The sequence below is a fragment of the Dichotomopilus funicola genome, assembly GCF_033296635.1.
Source record: "Dichotomopilus funicola strain CBS 141.50 unplaced genomic scaffold C8A04scaffold_26, whole genome shotgun sequence".
Classification (NCBI taxonomy): Eukaryota; Fungi; Ascomycota; class Sordariomycetes; order Sordariales; family Chaetomiaceae; genus Dichotomopilus; species Dichotomopilus funicola.
The window spans coordinates 12,813-26,335 of NW_026944047.1; the positions used below are offsets into that span (position 1 = coordinate 12,813).

Sequence of the window (13,523 nt, forward strand, 5' to 3'; positions counted from 1 at the left end):
ACCAGAGGCTGTAGTCGATCGTTCGTGCATGAAAAATGGCGGAAGGAAAAGAAATAAAGTAACGGTGCTGAAAAGAGCCGATTGAGGGTACCACTGCTCAATTGGAATGCACTTTTAGGCAAAATGTTGGAGGTTGTTTGTGCCGGTGTTGGTTCGAGTCTCGAGGCTGGCTTCTCAAAGAATCGAGACGAGAGCAAAAAAACAGTCGCGATCGGGAATATTGCACTTGGTTTACATGTTGGACATGTCCGCTTCTGAGGTTTCCTCCTCCCTGAGAAGGGGACTAGATATCAGCGGCAAGACTATCTTGTGGGCATGACGGGGTGAGGCTCCCCAACACTTATTCATATCCGGAACCATTCCTTTGTTTTCGAGTAACATGACGGATTCATTACACATTTTAACCACCTTGGAGGCCTATTCGCCTGGAGGAGAGTGGATGGCCCCTACGTCTTCTCTCTCTGTACATCCCCCAGTAATGGTGACGAATGTGTCCATTTTTATCGAGATGTTGACAGCAGCATCGAACAAAACAGCAAAGATGAAAAAAGAAAAAAAGAGACACCGCAATCACCGCAATGCCACCCTTGCGCCTTATAATCCCATATCCCAAGACAACTCTAGTAGTTGGAAAAACAAAAATACGTAAATCAAGAGCAAACCGATAGCACACGCTCACCCAGCACCTCATTGCTCATCTCATTTCTCCTGGTTCATACTTTGTTTGCACTCATTTATTGCCCCCCCCCCCCCCGCATCCCGTTCCTTTATGACGATCCGTGTCCCTGAGGCGCGGACGGCTGGTTCCACGACAAATAGGACGGATCGCCCAGCTTGCGCGGTTTCCACAAGAAGAAGGAGAGGATAAAGTAAACGTCGAGGATGAGGCAGATGCCACCGACAATCAAGAATATTATCCCCGGCCAAATGTTGCGCGAACCCATGGTAGAGATTGTGGTGATCACAAACGCCTTGCGACCGTTGTACTTGGTCGTGTCGAAGTTGTCCTCGATGTTGATCTGGTACTGGCCCTCCTTCATGGCGTCGTTGTCATTCTTCTGGTAGAGCTTGTAGAAGTTGGGCGCCGCGGCCAGCATCATCCAGTTCTGGAAGGCCTCGTCCTTGCTGAGATCCGGCGGCGGGTTATCCTTAGTGTATCCTTTCGGGTACCGCTTTTCCCAGTTCGGCGGCGGCACGATCTGGTCCAGGTTGTATTTTGTCGGTCCGTAGAGGTCCTTCATACCGCCCCAGGCGATCCCGGTGGTGCTCATCTTGTACGTCTCATTTGCGGCATTGGAGCCCGGGACGGACAGTAGGACGGGCGACGAGAACGTGTCATTGAAAATTGAATTGGCGACGAGACCGCACGGGTAGATGATCTTGCCGCTTCCCTTCGGATCGTGCGCAATGGGATCGCAGGTGGAGGCATTGATGGTGCCGCCATCGACGGCGTCGCCGAGTAGTTGTTTGGCGTTGAACGAGTTGACATAGCGACGGTGATTCTGGTAGAAGTTCTCTAGGTTGTAAAAGAAGCTGATGGTAGATTGGAGCTCTTCCGGAATGTTGAACTTGATGAGGCAGACCTGGCGGTCGTCCTCCTGCACACTCACGGTTTCCTTCATCCACTCGGCTTGGTAGGGGTCATAGTTGCTGTCGGTCTTGGAAAAGTGCGCGGTGATGTGCTCTTTTGGCAGCGGTTGGAACTTTCCGGTCGCAGCTGTCTGACAATCGGTGTAGTCGATCTTAAGGTCTCGGACCTGATGCGATAAAAAACATAGTTTGTCAGCCACCGAAGGTCAACCACAATGGAGGGATCGAGCTAGCACATACCGTATAAGCCAGATACGTCAGGTAGGCGCCGAATCCAAGGTAAATGGCAGCCAGGATCGAGAAAATGGTGACAATGAGTTTAGGCGTCAGCACACACTGCCAAGCGCGCATGCGCTGCTGGCGAAACGCTGTGTTGGGCGGGCGGTTCTTATGCGCATCCGTTTCTGAAGCGGCATCGTCGCCAGCATCGTCGGCGGCGCCACGGCGACGACGGGGCGCCATTATGGGTGAGAATCTGCGGTGGTCGTTGTTGTCGTCGGTCCCAAGGTCACAGGGTCCCGCTGTGTCTCGTCAAGGGGCCGGGAAGTTGTTAGAGAAAAGGAGCGCTTCGAAAGACACGGAGCCTTCGGGGGCTCGGCGGCGTAATGTGGCCCGTGCGTGGCTTGGCAAAGAGGCTGTGACAGGTCGCGCCGAGTTTGGCTGGCGAAAGTCACGGGGTTTGGCACGTGGGATTTGACTGGGTTCGTATTCCAAGAATATATTGGGGCAAAGCAAACGCTCTTACGTTGGAAATGGCTGCTAACTAGTTACGCTGCAAGGCTGCTGGTTTCTTTACAATGTACCTGAGCGACCGGGACATCCCTTTAGCTCTTTCTTGATACACACATGAGCATGTTTTGGGTATGTGGTGGTTTCGTCCCAGATATGAGGAGCTGTGTAACTCCAAGTTCGGCAAGCATCTTGAGCTCTCACAATCGCGACATGGCACAAGGCACAGGAAAACATGGATCGGCCACTAAAAAATGGTTGCAATAGTACAGAACGAAACGGTGGTGTGTAGCACACTCTCTCTTTGTTTGGTTTGTAGGTCGTCGTCGACGGCGTCGCGGGGGATTGTCACACGTCGCGAGGTTGTGCTATCGGCACCTCGCGCAGTCGATCTGCAAGAGAAGCCGCTTGAGAATGATCCAAAGGTTGACGCCCAACAAAACCCTGGCCGGCACTGGGTGGCAGCACATCAGCGCGCCAGATTGGGTGCTTTGCATTGCACCCGACGCACGAGCCCGGCTGAGCCCGGATAGAGTTAGGTGGCCCGGACCACTCCCGAGTCCGTGCATCTTCTAGAAACATTCGACGAAAACGAGCGGTCATGCCGAGCAGCAGATTGTGGAGAAGAGGGCGGGCCAGGGCCGGGTTGCAGAGGGGAGGGGAGGGGAAGCTGCGAGCTCGCCCGACACCCACAGTGCACGCACATGGCGAACTGGTCTCAATCATGCACGGCCGCTGATGAGAGAGCTTCTGGTAAATGGACCGACTTATTGGCTTCATGTGTCGCTGATGTTTGAAGGTGGGGAAAAATCTAAGGTTGCACATCACGAAGATCTCCCTTAAAAAAGCAATAGTAGGAGCAACTAGAGATTCGCTAGCTCTGTGGGACGGGGGGATCTCTCAAGCGCCTCATCAGCTTTTGGTCTTTTGAATTGTTGAGAGGAACGGCATTCAAGCAACGTGCGCCGACGGGAGACTCAGTACTGTATCGCAGCAACAGACACGGGAGAGCACCCCACTCATCAACTGGAACCAGACCTCTCCCTTTAAGCTTCATGCTCCCCGCCCTCTCGCCTTTTTGCTACCCAGCCGAGCCAGCGAAGGTATAGGTTCGCGAAGGCATTGTCATTCTCGTCGCCTCTTTCTCCCCGCCATCAGGCTCTCTTGTCCGCATCGACATCCCGCGCCTGACCTCCCTTTTGGTGATCGCCCGCGGGTCCCTTATTACTTATTTCCCTCCCGTCGCCTTCGCCCGGACAACCCACCGCCCATCGCCGATCTCTTCTGCACCCTACCGCAAATCGGAAAAGGGAGAGCGCAGTGCCGGCCTAATCTCGCACTTCATCTCATTCTTCCAGATCCGTCCTACACCAACAGTGGTTACCTCGCCCAGACTGCCCGCTTTCACCTGCGACTTGGGCATTTCACACTCATTTCCTCACCGTCCACCTCCTCGTTGTTTTGACCACAGCTCGAACTGTCCCGCAAGCCGCCAGACTCCCCCGCTTCGCCTCTCCTGTCCGCGACCCCCCGTGGAAACCTCGACGGAGCGGCAAGTGGGAGCCACCACTGAGCTATCTAGCCAGCCTTGTCTTTGTTTGCTGGCATCGCCTGAGTGGCAGCAACACACAGTGTAAGCCATCTGTTCAGCTGTTCTATCCCCCGCCCGTGCAACTTGAACGGAACATGTAGCCACAGTTTAAGCCGCGCGAAATGCTGGAGCGGCCCGACCCCCTTTGAACCTGCGTTGTCGGATGTACAATCATTTCCTGAACCGCGGTCCCTGCATTCCCCTGCTTCCAACATCTGTGCATATGCATGTTGCTGAACCCCATTCTGATGTCTTTCTGCTGCTGACACGGTCAACAAATAACTTGCAGCCTCCCTTTCGATATCACGGATTAAACAACAACGCCCATATCCCAGAACGCACTCGACGACTTTGTCCCGGGGTTGCCCTACTTCACGACAACAAGTGATTGGGTCCTGCCGCAATCTCGAGCCATCATCACGACAGCCTTGAATACCCACCAACATGTCGGGATCGGGCTTCACTAGCCCCTTTGGGGCGAACTCGAACCCCTTTGGCTCCGCGAGACTCGACACAGGGGGCAACGGTATGCAACGAGTGGCAGAAGAGGATGAGAACGATACCATCACCTCGCCCACGACACCAAATTTCGGCCAGGGAACGGGCAACGTGTTCAGGGGGCCATTCGGCAGCGATTCCTCGGAGACACAACAACATTCCAACCCGAGAGGGCCCCCGGTGGCCGAGGGGTACCCGGCTCAGTACAACTTTGGCCGTCGCACTTCGGTGTCGGCAGAGTCGCTCAAACCAGTTGGCGATAGCCTCGACAACTGGACGCCACCTGTACATTCCAAGACGCCGGACCAGCTGGCACGGCTGAAAAAGGCCATCAGCGGAAACTTTCTGTTCAGCCATCTCGATGATGAACAGGCCGCCCAGGTTCTGGGTGCTTTGCAAGAAAAGCCGATTCCCACCAAGGGGATCAAGGTGAATAACCCCTGAATGGTACCTAATCCAACAAAAAGGAGAAGTGATCTAACTTCGTGGATAGGTAATCATCCAAGGCGACGCAGGCGACTTCTTCTACGTCGTCGAGAAGGGCTCTTTCGACATCCACGTCAACAGCAGCGGAACACTACAGCCAGGGCCAGACGGGATGGGCCCCAAGGTTAGCACCATTGAGGCCGGTGGATCGTTTGGCGAGCTCGCGCTCATGTACAACGCGCCCCGCGCGGCCACCGTCATCTCGGCCGAGCCGCAATGCACGTTGTGGGCGCTGGACCGAGTAACCTTCCGGCGCATCCTGATGGAATCAACCTTTGCGCGCCGGCGCATGTACGAAGGCTTCCTCGAGGAGGTCCCGCTGCTATCTAGCTTGACACCCTATGAGCGGTCCAAGATCGCGGACGCCCTCGAGAGCCAAAAGTTCCCCGCCGGCTACACCATCATCCGCGAGGGCGACCCGGGCCACTCGTTCTACCTGCTCGAGTCGGGCGAGGCGGCCGCGTACCGCAGTGGTAGCGATGACGATAACACGCCTGTTAAGCACTACAAGAAGGGCGACTTCTTTGGTGAGCTTGCGCTGCTTAACGACGCACCGCGGGCCGCTAGTGTGATTAGTAAGTCGGAGGTTAAGGTTGCGAGACTCGGAAAGTCGGCTTTTCAGCGACTGCTTGGTCCTGTGGAGGGCATCATGCGCCGGACTAAGTATGTGGGTGTCAAGACTGGCGTTGAGGATATGGATCCCCTGCAGGCGCATTAGAACCACGTCGGAGCCACGGGATGAAAGGGGGAAGATACGGCATGGGAGATATGCCAAAAGGCAGGCATATGCTAAGAGGTGGAAGGAAGAGGGAGAGATATCTAAAGTCGAGATGTATGGTGGTTGGTGGCTGGAGATAGGTGGTGGGACGGGAAGTAGATGGAATTTGAAAGACGGATCTGGTCGGGGAGACCATATTCATGTATCATCTGGCGATGGAAGAGGGGATGAGATGAAGGAGGGTAAGGGGATTGCCAGAGTCGAACATAGCAAACTGGGGCTGCGGAGATTGGCGTTTTCGGAATTCCCCAGAGCTCGCTTCTCTTTTTTTGTTTTGTCTTTTTTTAGTTGTTTTCTTTCTGGATCTGTTTGGTACAGCGCAGAGTTGGCTGCTTGCCGTCATGCCACATGGTTTGGCAGAAAAGGATGCATCAGGACAGGTACAATTGCATGTGTTGGTGCTAGGTATGAGTGTGCAAATGTGAGTATGTAGTTCATTGTTTTGTGTGTTGCTTTGCATTCGTGATGGCCGTGGCCATGTGAGTGCGAAATGTACAATAACGCCCACGACTGTCTCAAGTGGTATCACTTTCCCTCCCACTTTTCACCTCCCGTCTAATTACTCTCACACCATATCATATCTCAGTCCATCTCTATCTCCTCACCCCATAATAGAACCCCCTTCTTCCAAACCCCCTATAGGGCCCCCAATAAACCCCCTCACCCCCTCCTCAACCCCTCAACAACCTCCCTCCTCACCCCCTCAACAGCCGCCTCCGTCTCCAACACCCGTCCCACCCCCCTTTGCCACGCCCCCGCCAACGACCCCATCTCCCCCGCCACCGCGTCCTGCGCCGCCCGCCGGTTAAGCGTCACCAAATCCACCTCGCGCTTCGCAGCCGCCAGCTCGGTTTCCAGCTGTCGTAGCTCGCCCGCGAGCTGCTCGTTGCCGATCAGCCAGGCGTTGCGGCCGTGCGTGTCGAGGAGGGCGAGGTGCGCGCGGCGGGAGGCAATGTAAGCGTGGGAGGTGTAGGCTTGGGAGAGGGCGGTTTGGAGGGAGGTTGTTGTTGTGTTGGGGGAGTTGGCGGCGGGTGGTTCGGGGGCTTCGTAGCGGGTGAAGTTGAGGGCGGAGAGTTTGGCGGTGGATGGGTCGGTGGAGGAGGAGAGGCGGGCGAGTTCGGCTGTGAGGAGGGGGGTGAGGAAGGGGGTTGGCGTTGGGGCTGGGGGGAGGTGGATGTGGTGCGGGTCGTCGGGGACGAGGGCGCGTTCTTCGGTGATGAGGGCTTCGGCCGCGGCGATGGCTTCTGGGGTTGGTTCGGGGTCGATGTCTATTTGGGGAGGAGGGTAAGTGGTTAGAGTCTGCGCCTGCGCCTGTATTTGGGGAGAGATAGGGAGAAGACTCACAAGGGAGTGACTGGTGGACGAAGTCGACAGGCATGATGGGCGAAGTGGTTGTGTGCTGTTTGTCGCGTTGCTACGACAATCGTGCTGGTTTACTTCGTGGATATGGGGCCCAATGATTGGGGTAGGGGTAGCTTGGGAGCTTGATCAATCGAGGTCGGTGTCGTGAGATCGGGAAGGTTCCTCGGGAGCAACGACGCTGTCGATTTTGGTCTGGTATGGGTGTTGTATTGGATGTATGTACCGTAACGGCCAGCGCAGGTGTTGAACGCGACAGAAAATCTGGGACCCACTTTGATCGAACGAAATGCTTGGCGGTGGGGCACCTGAGCGCTGCTGAATCGGGCAACTTCCAGGCTCATGACGGCTGCCAAGCCGTATCATATCGCAAGCCGCTGCCTGTTTCACAGAGGCGAGGACCACGCGACTTCCTTCGCAAGTGACCTTATGACCCCCCATTTCATTTTCCAGACTTTGAATTCTTCAAATATGGCTAGGTGAAGCCTTGGCCGATTCCATATTCTTCTTTCATTTCACATCCCGTGGAATTTCTAACACGGATATTAACATGGCCGACCGAGCAGAGCTGGCCGAGCCGTTGCTTGCTGGGGCTGGACCCGAAAAGGCCGATAACCTAACGATTCGATCCGACGATGAGTCTGGCGATGGGTTTCTCGTTGCGCCTCCTGACCAGGACTCTAAGTGGGAACGGGGATTGTACGCACCGCGGAAAACGTCCAGAGCTCCATCCCGTCGCCGACTGCTCATTTTTGGCTCAGCGCTCTTGGGGTTGCTGCTTCTCGGCTGCGGCGTAATCAGGGCGCTTGCTTGGGAAACCTCGGTTCGATGGGCAAACCAGTGGCTGCATCCCGACGGCCCGTCCCCGGGAACATCCTCTCTTGGCGACCAGTACCTTCTCGGTGTCGGAAAGGCGGATATCACGGGGCCTGTGGTCGAGGTTAACCTGATGGGCTACGCAGACCCCAACCAGATCGGCACCGGACTCCGACAGCGGATCTACTCGCGGGCCTTCATCATCGGAAGCGTCGACAAGCCCGAGGAGAGGTTTATTTACCTAGTGTTGGATACCCAGTCCGGCGACACCGCTGTCCGATATGGCATCCTCGACGGCCTCAAGGAGCTCGGGGCCTCGTACGCTGTGTACAACCACCACAATGTTGCCGTTACCGGGACCCACTCGCACTCCGGACCTGCCGGATGGCTCAACTATTTACTTCCTCAGATCACCAGCAAAGGCTTCAACAGTCAGGGGTACCGCGCTATCGTCGACGGTGCTCTGCTGTCGATCCGCAGGGCTCACGAGAGCCTCCAGCCGGGGTACCTGAGCGTTGGGACTACCAAAGTGCACGGTGCCAACATTAACCGCAGCCTTTTTGCCTATCTAGCCAACCCCGCGGAGGAGCGGGCGAGGTACAATGTCAGCGCGGACGACGATGGGTCCGTTGAGAAGGACTTGACCCTCCTCAAATTCCAGCGGGCCTCAGATTCGAAAAACATCGGCGTCCTTACTTGGTTTCCCACGCATGGCACATCTCTCCTAGGAAACAACACGCTCGTCGCAGGCGACAACAAGGGCGTTGCGGCCTATTTGTTTGAACAGAGCGCCCGGCAGGACCCGACGGCAGCCGAGGGCTTCGTAGCCGGGTTCTCCCAGGCCAACGTGGGGGATACCAGCCCTAACGTTCTTGGAGCCTGGTGTGAAGATGGTTCCGGGGAAATGTGCAGTTTTGAGAACAGCACCTGCAGCGATGGCAAATCCCAGGCTTGCCACGCCCGCGGACCGCACTTCCGGGTCGATAACACCGGCCAAAGCTCCTGCTTCGAGGTCGGAAAGCGGCAGTTTGAGCCAGCTCGTGCCCTCTATAACCAACTCCAACGGAACCCAACCTCTATCCAAGGAGGCGCGGTCAAGTCCTTTCACACGTTCCATAACATGTCTGGGTTCTCGTTCCTCCTGCCAAATGGTTCCGTGGCCCGTACATGCCCTGCCGCACTTGGCTACTCGTTCGCAGCGGGTACCTCGGATGGGCCGGGGGCTTTCGATTTTACACAGCACAACGGCAACGAGAACACCACATCCCCAGTTTGGAAAGTTGTTTCTCGCCTGTTGAAAGATGCAACACCCGAGCAACGAGCTTGCCACGGCCTCAAGCCGATCCTCCTCGACGTTGGAGAGATCCACAAACCGTACGACTGGACCCCCAACGTCGTGGACGTCCAAGCCTTCCGCGTCGGTCAGCTCTTCATCGTCGTCAGTCCCGGCGAAGCGACCACCATGTCCGGGCGACGCTGGAAAAATGCCGTGGCCGATGCCTCGGCCGCCCTCTTTCATAACCCTTCTTCGTCTGCTGCTTCGCCCGTCATCGTCCTCGGCGGACCCGCGAACAGCTACACGCACTACATCGCCACCGAGGAAGAATATTCCATCCAGCGGTACGAAGGCGCCTCGACGCTCTACGGCCCACACACTCTCGCGGCGTACATCAACGTGACGCTAGCGCACCTTCACCACCTGGACGCCGATGCACCACCGCCCCCGCCGCACGACGAGGCCGGGATATTCCCGCCGGACAACTCGGGCCGGTCGCTGTCCTTCATCTCGCCGGTCGTGTATGACGGGACCCCGCTGATGAAAGGGTTTGGTGACGTCGTGACGGATGTGGAACGGGTGTATCGTCGGCGCAACGGGGGCGGGGTGGCCGTCAAGGCGGTGTTTGTTGGTGCAAATCCGAGGAATAATTTACGGCTGGAGGGCACGTTTGCCGCGGTGGAGAAGCTGAGCCTTTTGAATGGTGACGGGCAGGAAGTGAGCGCGGCCGGTAGCAGCAACAACCCCAATTCATGGACCGAGTCAGAATCTCAGTCGTCAGTGTGGAAGAGGGTGCGGGACGATGCGGATTGGGCACTGGTGTATCACTGGCGGCGGACGAACGAGATTTTGGGCACGAGTGAGGTGGAGATTGTGTGGGAACCGGAGGACTGGGCGGAACAGGGCGTGTATCGGATTCGGTATTATGGTGATGCGAAGGGGTTGTCGGGGGATATTACTGCTTTTGAGGGGGCTACTTTGCCGTTTACTTTGGTGTAGGTGATCTTATGACGGGATGATGGGATGATGGGACAAGGGGAAGGGGGAAGGGGAAGTGGGCATATTGATATCTTGAGAGGCGTTATGAATTATGGCTATTTTTATTGTTTTCATTACAGTTATTTTGCTGCTTTTGATACTTTGCGTGTTGGGTAGGAGGTGTCTCGGAACAAGATGCAACTATTGGAGTCTCGCCGTAATGGTACTCTGTTTTATATCCGTATGGTAACCGACTGAGTGTAATAAATACCTACGTACTAACCTGTCAGACACACACAACACCCTTTTTTGGCCGGTCACCCTTAGATATGGTAAACACATTGCGCCCATAGTACAATAGAAGTAAGCAACCACTCATGATCTCACATACATTTTTTGCCCTTTTTCGTCAAATCTGACCGCTTCGATCTCGTCGTTGGGCAAAAGATTCCCAATTGGGAGCTCCCCTGTTACCCCACTTCGTGACGCAACCCCAGGGCTGAAGAACCCCTGCCCAGGGAAACCCCCCTCCCCTCCTTCCCCAAGGCGCTGCCCAAGCCCAAGGTTGCCCTGCCTCGACACAGCCCACACTCCCTTCAAAGGATATATTGGCATGCTGCACGCCGGGGATTTAAGCTTGAGCTCTGAGGTCGAGATTTGTTCAGCTGAATCCACGACGCCGTTGTCATCATCCTTTTTTACTCACATCTTCCAACTCTTGATCCTTTGCCCCTTCCCCGCGAATCCCGGATTGTTCGGAGTAAGCGGGGTCTGAACAAACAAGAGGATTGATTATACCTTACGGATTACGAGCTGCAGGATACACACTTGTGTATTCGCCCAGTGCCTGCTTCAGCTTTCCCCACACACGAGGGCCCGTCTCTCTCGCCCGAATATTCTCACGATAATTCCGGCCCAAACCGAACCAATTCCTTGAAACTTGACGGAACACCCAAGTCCATCAACAACAAACACCGCTGCGTGCTATCCGCCCACAATGGAGTCCTTCCAACTCCTCCGGCGCCGCACCACGGAGCTCTTCAGCTCCCTGGAGCAGTCCATCCCCGCCATGCCAGCCATCCCCTCAATGCCGGCCATGCCCTCTCTCCCGTCTGTCCCTTCGCTTGGCGGGGGCGGTAACAAGTCCAACAACGCCAACACTATGAAAGCCACCTGGGAGAAACTGGACATCCCCCACCTCCCACGGTCTGCGCACTCGGCTGATGTCGTTGCGGGTACTGTGTATCTCTTTGGCGGTGAGATCACCCCGGGCCGGGTCGTGGCTGACAACGACGTGCACGCCGTCAAACTGCCGTCTAGCGGTGCGCCGGCGGATTACTATGCTATCAAGGCCAAGCCGGCGAAGAAGCCGGTGGTTATCCCGACTGTGGTTGAGCCCACCCCGGAGACAGAAGAGGAGGAACTATCTGAAATTCCCTTGGGTGGTCCTGCTCCTGCCACGACGGCTGCTACTACTACTTCTACTCCCGCCACACCCCGGCCCCCCCGTACAGACCTCCCTGATGTCCCGCCCCCGCGTGCGGGCCACGCAACAGCCGTCATCGGCCACCGGATCTTCCTCTTCGGCGGACACACCAACGGAACCAACGGGGGCTCAACCGTCCCCCTCGACGAAGGCGGCCGAGTCTGGGTTTTCGACACCCGCACGCACCTCTGGTCCTTCCTCGACCCGCAGTCTCCGACCGCCGCGGTAGAAGAAATCCACCCATCCCCGCGCAGCCACCACGCAGCGGTAGCCACGGCGAAGCCAGATTCTTTCGACAGTATCACCTCGCCGACATCTCCCAAGTTCCGGGCTCGCCCGCATGCCTCGTCCCGCGCGGAGGCGTGGCGTGATTGGGCTTTGGGTACGTCGGCGGAGGCGGAGCAGACGTATGGCACGCCGAACCGGCCGGTGGTCGGGGTGTTAGCGGAGAAGGCGACGGATGCGGATGCGGATGGGTATGGGACGATTATTATCCATGGGGGGGTTTTGGCGCCTGCTGCTGTTGCTGCTGTTAGTAAGCCGGCTGTGGGGAAGAAGGTGGAGGATGATGAGGACGACGACGACGAGGAGGATGATAGTGAGGAGGATGAGGACGATGATGAGGATGATGATGACGATGAGGAGGATGATAGTGAGGAAGATGATGATGAGGATGATGAAGACGACAGCGATGACAGTGACGAAGATGAGGAGTCGGAGGATGAAGCTCCCAAGAAGAACAACAACAAGGGCAAAGCGAAAGCAGAACCCAAGCCAACCCCAGCATCAACCTCTGCTTCCAAGCCGGCCTCCGCACCAGCCCCCGCACCCGTACAAACCACGGCTGAGACCTGGGCCTTTGATGTGCGGTCACGCGTCTGGCAGCGTCTGCCTGATGCCCCGGCTCCGGCGCGCGCGGGTGTCTCGCTGGCGATTGGCCGTGGGAAGGGAGGACGGCTGTACCGCTTTGGCGGGTTTACCGGGAGCACTCCCGGCAACAGCAGCACCGCCAGTGGGAATCTCGATTTCCTTGACCTCGGCGTGGACGTCTTCGACGACCAGGTCACGGGTGGCCGGGGCACCGAGGCAGTGTTGGCCGTGCGAGGGGGCGGGTGGAAGACGCTGGGCGTGTCTCTCGGACCGCAAGCAGGATTCGGGTTTAGCACGGTAAACGAAGAAGCGGGAGAAACTCAGGGACTCCAACTGCAACCAGGGGCAACCCCGGGCAACAACGACATCGACTGGCCCGGCGCCCGCAGTGTAGCCGGTTTCCAAGCCGTCAGCGTCGGCGGCGGGCGCGAATACCTCGTCCTCCTCTTTGGCGCACGCGAGTCATCTTCCCCTGCTGGTACCACTACCAGCACTGCCAGCGCCCAGTTCTGGGACGATATCTGGGCCCTCCAAGTCCCCTCAGAAGGTTTCTCCCTCGCCAGCGTAGCCGACACCGCCTTCTCCGTAGTCCGCACCGTCCGCAGTGGCAGTCTCAGTTCCCGACCCGGCACAGCCACTTCTGTGGCCACTGCTAGCACTACGACTAACACTAGTTATGCGCCCTCTGCTTCCACCGCCGCCGGTTCTACCGCTACTACCGCCACTGCAGCTACTACGGGTACTGTTGGGACGAACGCAACGATCAGTGCTGTTGACCTGGGTCTGACGTGGACGAGGGTGGAGGCGGGCCCGCATGATGAAGAGGACGATGAGTCGGCTGAGGGGCCGGAGGCGAGGGGGTGGGTGGCGAGTGCGGCGACGTTGGAGGAGAATGGGTTGGTTGTGTTTGGGGGGTTGGGGGAGGGAGGAAGGCGGTTGGGGGATGGGTGGGTTTTGCGGTTGGGTTGATCTTTTTTGGATCTCTTACTTTGTTCGTTTTTCGGTTGCTTGTGTTTTTTTTTTCATTTTTGCCTCGTCCCATCTGTCCTTTTTCCTCTTCCCATCC

General features: G+C 56.9%; 5 protein-coding genes across 5 annotated transcripts; 3 read left to right on the top strand and 2 right to left on the bottom strand.

Annotated features, from left to right (window-relative positions):
* Window positions 1–767: 767 nt before the first annotated feature.
* On the bottom strand, window positions 768–2,052 carry C8A04DRAFT_36802 (ligand-effect modulator 3 family; the record flags this gene model as incomplete). The annotated part of the gene is made up of 2 exons (XM_062783653.1): window positions 768–1,757; window positions 1,831–2,052. 2 exons carry the CDS (start codon window positions 2,050–2,052, stop codon window positions 768–770), a joined length of 1,212 nt encoding a protein of 403 aa, XP_062637512.1.
* Window positions 2,053–4,354: 2,302 nt separating this feature from the next.
* C8A04DRAFT_36803 (cyclic nucleotide-binding-like protein) lies at window positions 4,355–5,612 on the top strand (the record flags this gene model as incomplete). The annotated part of the gene is made up of 2 exons (XM_062783654.1): window positions 4,355–4,837; window positions 4,902–5,612. The coding sequence occupies 2 exons, from the start codon at window positions 4,355–4,357 to the stop codon at window positions 5,610–5,612; spliced, it is 1,194 nt and encodes a 397-aa protein (XP_062637513.1).
* Window positions 5,613–6,332: 720 nt separating this feature from the next.
* C8A04DRAFT_36804 (Pre-mRNA-splicing factor SPF27) lies at window positions 6,333–7,050 on the bottom strand (the record flags this gene model as incomplete). The annotated part of the gene is made up of 2 exons (XM_062783655.1): window positions 6,333–6,940; window positions 7,017–7,050. The coding sequence occupies 2 exons, from the start codon at window positions 7,048–7,050 to the stop codon at window positions 6,333–6,335; spliced, it is 642 nt and encodes a 213-aa protein (XP_062637514.1).
* Window positions 7,051–7,581: 531 nt separating this feature from the next.
* C8A04DRAFT_11671 (Neutral/alkaline nonlysosomal ceramidase) lies at window positions 7,582–10,122 on the top strand (the record flags this gene model as incomplete). The annotated part of the gene is made up of 2 exons (XM_062777055.1): window positions 7,582–9,840; window positions 9,898–10,122. The coding sequence occupies 2 exons, from the start codon at window positions 7,582–7,584 to the stop codon at window positions 10,120–10,122; spliced, it is 2,484 nt and encodes an 827-aa protein (XP_062637515.1).
* Window positions 10,123–11,098: 976 nt separating this feature from the next.
* C8A04DRAFT_11743 (uncharacterized protein) lies at window positions 11,099–13,426 on the top strand (the record flags this gene model as incomplete). The annotated part of the gene is made up of 3 exons (XM_062777079.1): window positions 11,099–12,118; window positions 12,437–13,067; window positions 13,188–13,426. 3 exons carry the CDS (start codon window positions 11,099–11,101, stop codon window positions 13,424–13,426), a joined length of 1,890 nt encoding a protein of 629 aa, XP_062637516.1.
* Between the last annotated feature and the right edge of the window lie 97 nt (window positions 13,427–13,523).